General features: G+C 41.9%; 1 protein-coding gene across 1 annotated transcript in view; it reads right to left on the bottom strand.

Annotated features, from left to right (window-relative positions):
* GAD1 (glutamate decarboxylase 1) overlaps positions 1 to 7,651 on the bottom strand; it is a 36,799-nt gene that overhangs the window by 3,321 nt on the left and 25,827 nt on the right. Inside the window, exons 12-14 of the mRNA XM_024201249.1 lie at positions 3,996 to 4,074; positions 1,860 to 2,009; positions 283 to 390 (exon numbers count right to left, since the gene is read on the bottom strand). Of these exons, the coding sequence (XP_024057017.1) occupies positions 283 to 390; positions 1,860 to 2,009; positions 3,996 to 4,074 (337 nt within the window). The remainder of the gene's footprint in view (positions 1 to 282; positions 391 to 1,859; positions 2,010 to 3,995; positions 4,075 to 7,651) is intronic.

Here is a 7,651-nt window from a genome sequence, read left to right as displayed (position 1 = left end):
GAAAAGAAAAGAAAAGAAAAGAAAAGAAAAGAAAAGAAAAGAAAAGAAAAGAAAAGAGGGGAGGAATCCCTGTGTTCATAATTGAAATCCATATAGAAGTTCAGTATGTGTCTGGCCAAAAGTCTGCCCAGATGTCAGTGGCCATGTTGTTCTTTTTCATACATAACATGAGCTCTTGAGAAACCTAAAGAAATTTCAAGATTGCTCCAAGAAATGTATACAAACTTGGTTCCCAGATGTCAGGTTACATGAAAAATATTTGTGGTCTATGTAATGACTTACCTCTCCATCAAAAACCATCTCATATTCTTCCCTGTTTTTAATTTTAGTATAGAGGTACTCTGACAATTCCAGACATTTGTTGATCTGATTTTCAAATCCCACTGTACCCTATTTTAAAAAGAAAATGTTTTATTAGTTAAAAAAGTTTCCCCCCTCTGTTTCCCCTGGAACACCGGGCAGCCAGGAGGTGCAGTCCGAGTGCCAGGTGGGCGGCGCAGCCCTGGCCCCAGTGCCAGCTGTCCCGAGTCCTAGTTGCAGGCCGGCCCATCCCAGCCCCAGCCAGCCTGGGCCACGGAAGAGCGACGGGAACTGAAGGAAGGGGCATGGGGGCGGAGCCTGGATGGAGCCATGCCAGGCTGTTTGGGGACGCACAGTCTCCCCTGGCCTATATACCCGCTGTCCAGGCTCTCAACCACAAAAGAGAATGTTTGTAGTGAGGTTGGTCTGCCAAGAGAGGGCCACAGTGTGGACCGAATGACTGCTGATTTTGTCGAAGAAAGCCAAAGGCACTGAAAACACATGCTAGACTGATTTTTAGAAGGCCAACTGATCTATGGGCGACTCAGGGTTGACAGGGTTCTGTAGCCAGTCAATGATGATTAGTATTATACATATAATATTTTCAAGTTATGGGTCACAGTTCCATTTTAATTAATCATTGGTGGATTTATATCCTGGAGCTGCAGCCCCAAAAAGATTTGATCTGGAGAAAGAACTGGTATTCAGTGTACTCAGAACTGCCACTAAATTTGTGTTGGATACCACAGTAATTGGTAAAATGAACACAAGAAAAGATAATTTAGGATGTTCCAATAATTCTTCATGCTTTTGCAAATCTGAATGTTAATATTTTATTCAGTTGTATTTCCTTTGCTGCAGTATTTTTAAAGACACTCTGATAACTCAGAGAAAACTTTGAAAAAATATTTTGTTTAAAAAACAGAAATAGAGAAGCATACTTGTTATTTGCTTCCCTCACTCTTAATATTAAAGAAATTTGTAGTAAGCAGGAGCTTTTATTCATCAGAGGTTATGTGCTGCTTAATCCTCCTCTGAAGTCAAAATCCTCTTTATATAATTTTAGAGTGTGCCACAGGAATAATTATGATTTTATAAAGGATTAGATTGTGGCCACCTTATCAACTGAATCACACATTTAGGTAATTTTGCCTGACTGAGCACTGCAGGAATGGCCACAGAGTATTACAATTTCATGTAGAGAAATAGAGAGGAAGAAAGAAGTATTAACAGGAAGAAAATGTGTTTACCTGCAAATCTGGGCCTCGATCCCACAAATACTTATGCACGTGCTCAACATTAGTCACATGAGAAGCCGCATTGACTTCAATGTGATTAATGTTAAGCATTAGCCTAAGCGTTTGCTGTCTCAGAGCCTTGTGAACCAATCCTGCTGTCCTTTGTCAGGCAAAGCTCTTCATAGAACCAAATTTTGTTTTCTAAGTTTTCCATAAAGTCCAAACAACTCTTTTAAAGAAGCAATGTAGGTATTTTCTCTCTTACATACACACAAATTAAATATATTTCTGAGTCATTTTAATTGGACATTTATTGTTTACCTTAGCTTTCCACATCAACCAGAATTTGAAAATGTCCACATGACGACCACATTGTATTGCTTTATCTCCAGTGTCATAGGATATATCATATTGTTTATCTTGCTGGAATAGATATCCTGCACACATCTGATTGCAACCTTGAAGTATACCCTATTATGAAAAAGCAAATATATATAACACATATGTAAATATAAATATATCCATTGAATATATATAAACAAACATATATTGTAAAAAAAATGTGCTTTTAGGGACTACATTTTCAGATACTGACCTGCTTTTGAGGGCACAAGCTGTAGACATAATTTTGTGCTCTCAAGTTGGTCATTTAGATGTCTAAGTTCCTGATTATTCAAGTGGTGAAGCTGCATGCATATCACACTGAGACATTACATGCATATCACACTGAGATAAAAATAAGTTTTAACAATACTTAAAATAATATTACTGAAAATGCCAGCCTAAATGTATTTGAATTCTTAGTATTCCAAACAAATGTTTCCTGCCTTATACTCCTGGATTCTAGAATTTGAGACTGCTTTTTCTTAGAAAATAAGACTTTTAAGAGTTAATTTTTCATTGTAATTTTCTTTGTTGCTATATGTTTATATTGAACTGTGAGACTGCGTAAGCTCATTCTGGTGCATAAATTAACTTAAAGTGTGGAGGAAGGCTTCAACTCCATTTAGGGCCCAACTCTGGTACTACTAAACATCAGTAATAAGTATGAGCATAACTGGGCCCATACTAGACACATCTAGTATGCTTTAACAATAAAAAGAAAAAGAACTGTTCTACTTCTTCACTAGCTCAATTAGTAATACTATTTTTCCTTGATTGCATATGATCTATACCGGGGTAGACAACCTATGGCATGCGTGCCAAAGGCGGCATGTGAGCTGATTTACAGTGGCACTCACAGTGCCCGGGTCCTGGCCACCGGTCCGGGGGGCTCTGCATTTTAATTTAATTTTAAATGAAGCTTCTTAAACATTTTAAAAACCTTATTTACTTTACATACAACAATAGTTTAGTTATATATTATAGACTTATAGAAAGAGACCTTCTAAAAATGTTAAAATGTATTACTGGCATGCGAAACCTTAAATCAGAGTGAATAAATGAAGACTCGGCACATTGCTTCTGAAAGGTTGCCGATCCCTCTACACAGTAATATAAAGAGAAACCAAAGTTCTCATGTTCTGAATTATAATATTAAGAACGTAGACTATACTTTCATCTTTAGATCTCAAAGCACTTTACAAAGGAAAGCAATTATCCCCATTTTATGTTGGGGAAACGGAAGCACCGAGAAATGATGTGATTTGTCCAAGGTCACTCAGTAGGTCATGGCATGACTAGAACTGAGGCCTTCCAAGTCCCACTCTTGTGATATATCCAGTCGACCAGTGTTTCTTAACCTTTTTGTTGCCAGGGACCAGCTTGCTGCCTTCCTAAACTGTGTCAGTGAGCTCTCAGGGACCAGCACCAGTCTACGGACTGGTCGTTGAGAAACATTGCACTAGAGACTAGACCACACTGCCTCTCTAAGTACCCATTTCCAAGACTGGTAGTTAGACAAGTTAATGGAAATTAGAAAGATTAAAATGTCCTGCTCATAGATGATAATATTCACATATTGAAAGAGAAGTATTTGGATCCTAATCCTGCTCCAATTGATGACGAAGTCCTAAAATTGCTTCTGGAGTAGAACAAAAAGTAATGTGGCTGCTTTCCAACAAGATTTTAAACTCTTAAGCCACTTGTGCAATGCAAAATGTTTGCTGTTTATTTTTAAAGCCTAACATTTGTCCAATTATCAAGTCACAGGGTGCACGTACCATATTTTATAAAAACACAAGGCCAGATCCTCAGCTGGTATACATCAGCATGATTCCACTGACATCACTGAAGCAATCTGAGGATCTTGCCCCATGGTGTTTACTATGTTAACCAAAAGCTGAGAAAGGAAAAAGTACTTACCTCCTCCTCCAAATAAAACAAACATAAATCTACCCAACTTTTCCCTTCAGAAAGAAGCCTACAAAGAAACAGGCCTTGCAGCATGTCCTAAAAAATCAGGGCTCATTTCACTAATTGTTCTATTGCAAGACTATCAAACAATATAAAACAGACCTTTTCCCGAATCAGAATGGCCGAACATTGTAACAAAACTCCCATCATCTTGTGTGGATTCCATGTGACCGAATTGGCTCTGCAAAAGAATTATGCCCTCAGAGTAGATATGGAAAACAAAGATAAACTTACACCACTGTAAAGCCAGTGTAATGACAAGAGAATTGTCATAAACAGGTTAGGTGTTTTGCCTAATTGATCTAACTATGGAGGGTATCAGTGTCTTTGATGTCACCTTTCCCAGATGTGCTGCCTAGGAAAGCAGTTCTTCCAGGATTGATATTACTGTGTCAGACAATAGTGATTACTTGGTATTGTAATTAATGTCAACTAATTAGTGTCAAACTATGCTGATTACTTGATATTATAACTTTATTCCCAGAAGAATCACCTTCTGGAGACAGCACTAACAGGAATAACAAAAACAGCACGACAGCTTCGATTAGTTCAAAGTATCTGCAGGTGGGCAGGGAATTATGGAGACATTCTCACACTCCAGGTATCTGTAGTTCTTTGCTAAATGGCTGGTGCTGTTATAGTTCTCCAGTAGGAAAAGAAAAGAAAAGAAGCTGCTAATTCATACCCACTTTTCCAGCTAAAGCTCTAAGGGATCTTTTTCTTGTTAATTTGTCAAACATATAGGTTGTTAAGAGGCTATAAAAATCCCTACAGTGCATGCCAAACATATAATGTATAAACTTTTTAGGCTGAAGAGTCAATGAATGTGCAAGATCAGTTAATTTACTTGCCAAGCAGGTGAGATGTCCTGTGTTTTAAACACACTATCCTAGATAATTTCAAGGTGTTGCTAGAAGAAATGTTCCAACATTTTGCTGTTACTGCCCTCTCCATTCCATCTTATTAACTACTGAATATCCCCTTGTGTAACTATGTATTTAGATTCTTTAAAGAGAGAAAGTATATAGTATGGGTAAGATTTTTCATGGTATTTGCCTGGGTGCACACAGGGTGGGGAAGGACAATTCAAAGAGTCGTTCTCTTTCCTTGCATCCCCCTCTCAAGGGCCAGAAATAATCATAGTCCCTGCATTCTGGGGAGCACAGTGACTGGTCCACCCTAGTGGCCACAAATGGAGCAGGTGTGCCTCTGCTACCAGAGATATCTCAGGGATGGAGAATGGAGCACATCCACCAAAGGAATAGCGCAGCATGTGTGGTCACCCTGCACCTCTGGGAACTCGTAGTCCCTCCAGGAACTCCTCTTTGTGTAATGCCGTCCGATACAGGCCCTGCATGCATAGAGCACAATCTGACCTCTTTGCATAGAAACCAGACTTTGTATGGGATGTGATTTTTTTCAAAAAAGTTCAATGGCATATTAGAAGAAACATTTAGGAAGTAGAATTTATTTGTTATATTTTCAACTGGTGAGATATGGTCTCAATTTACCATCTGTGTTACAGAATCTGATCTTTATGTTTCAAAAGCATGAGAGAATTTTAAGTAGTTTTCTCAGGACATATTAAAAATAAAAAAGGGGGATATTAGGAGGGTTTTAACATAAGGGCACCATTCACTGCCTTGTACAATAAAAGGGCATACCAGGATAGCTCATTCAGGCCCTGTCTCCATGGCAGAAGGCCATTCAGAGCATGTATGTATTTTTGGGTATACCAAGTCTGGCTAGAGTGCTAACAGCTCCCAGCTGGGGCCTGCGGCAATCAGTTATGCAGCATGTGACTGCAGATCAATGTGGTTTATTATGGTGAGAAAAATCACAGCACCCACTGGGACCTGCTGTTTTCAGTCACTGCTTAGAGTTGGGATTTAATGATTAGCCCCAGCTGCCCTCAGGTCAGCATCAGTGTGCCAGATTCTGTCCTGATTCATCAATGGGTTGAATAGGGTGTAAGGGCAGAATTTGGCACTATAGTTCCTCAGTGGACCTACTGCCATAATAAGAGTGGCTGGCCAACTCGATTGGCCAGTGGTTAGACCTGGGTTTGTGTGGCTCAGTTTCTTCGTGGTTTCCCTGCTTCATACTGCTTTCTTGATCTCTGCACCAGGAGGGTCCACATTATTTCCCCACCCACCACCTCATTCTTTATCCTATTTTTGCTGGTTATTTGCTATATATGCTATATTTGGCTTTTACAGTGCTTATGTTTCATTGTTTCCTTTTATCATGCTACATTAAATCTACCTTTGTGCCCTGGGAATTAGAAATGACTACCTCTAGGGTATGGAAGGAATTTTGTGTTAGGCTTTTCCATGCTAATTTTGGCTGGCCAGGGGTAGATTTTACCTCAAATGCCTTTTTGCTTTCCTTGGGGATTCAGATATCTTGCACATATTAATGGTGCACCTTGTATGGTGTCTGGGTATGCAGCACTTTTCTGATTTACATGCATATGGGCAGTCCTTGCTGATAGAGCAGTATCCACTGGGGCCAGGTGAATCAAGAGACAGACCCTCACGTAGGTTAAGGCCTTGCCGTCATTGGATGAGAGCCATACCTGTGGAAAAGTCTGCTTATCATACTACACTGGACCATTGTTGAGGTATGGATAAGCTTGGAAATACAGAGGGGGTCTGTCTTATGACACAGTCTGTGGACCAAGACAGTGCCCTGATGATGCAGGTTACCGGCACATGAGTCTGGGTCAAGTTCAGCAAGAACTTCCTGCCTGTTTTAAATCTGGTTGATTTGAATCAAGGTTATTCAGTAAAGGTCAGATCCTTGCCTCAGTGAACATCTAGATGAATGGGGCTGTGTAATAGGGAATGTCATAAAGGCCCATGGAGGCAAGGTATATTTCCCACAGACCATTCTCTGGACACTACAGTAGCCTTAGGCTTTCAGTAGCCCTTACAGCACTTGTGTCCCTGCTGTAAAGAGGGAATAGCTTTTGGACCAGTGTATTTACGGAACCACTAGTCACACCTCCCAAGTCCCCTGCACATTGAGGTGCAGTGACTCTGTGATGCTGTGCTGCAGGAAGACCCCTATGTGAGCTCTACAAATCCTTCTACCCCTGCATAATGGAATGGTACCAGCTCTGCTGTCATTGCCCTTTTCAGCCATGGAGAGGGAAGATCTGTCCCCAAAAGCTGCTGCCATTGTGACCCCACCATGTGTCCCTCTACTTCAGGGGTGGGCAAACTACGGCCCACGGGCCACATCCGGCCCTTCAGCTGATTTAATCTGGCCCTCGAGCTCCCACTGGGGAGCAGGGTCTGGGGCTTGTCCCGCTGCCATGCTCCTGCCAGGAGTGGGGTCAGGGGCCACTCCGCGTGTCCCCCCTCCAGCTCCTACGTTTAGAAGCAGCCAGGGGGCTCCACATGCTGCTCCCTCCCCAAGCACCGCCCCCACAGCTCCCATTGGCCAGGAACTGCAGCCAATGGGAGCTGCAGGGACGGCGCCTGCGGACGGGGCAGCGCACAGAGCCACCTGGTTGCAGGGCCGGCTCCAGGCACCAGCTAAAGAAGCAGGTGCTTGGGGCGGCCAATAGGAAGGGGCGGCACTTCGGCCGCTGTTGGGGCGGCATGTCCGGGGTCTTCGGCGGCAATTCGGCGGCGGGTCCCTCAGTCGCTCTGGGAGCGAAGGACCTACCGCCGAATTGCTGCCGAAGAGTGGAGCGGCGCGGTTGCGCTGCCGCGGCTTTTTTTTTTTTTTTTTTTTTTTTTTTTTTTTTT

This window comes from Terrapene carolina, unplaced genomic scaffold, assembly GCF_002925995.2.
Source record: "Terrapene carolina triunguis isolate 2854851 unplaced genomic scaffold, T_m_triunguis-2.0 Scaffold62, whole genome shotgun sequence".
Lineage (NCBI taxonomy): Eukaryota > Metazoa > Chordata > Testudines > Emydidae > Terrapene > Terrapene triunguis.
This window is presented reverse-complemented; position numbering and strand designations above follow the sequence as displayed.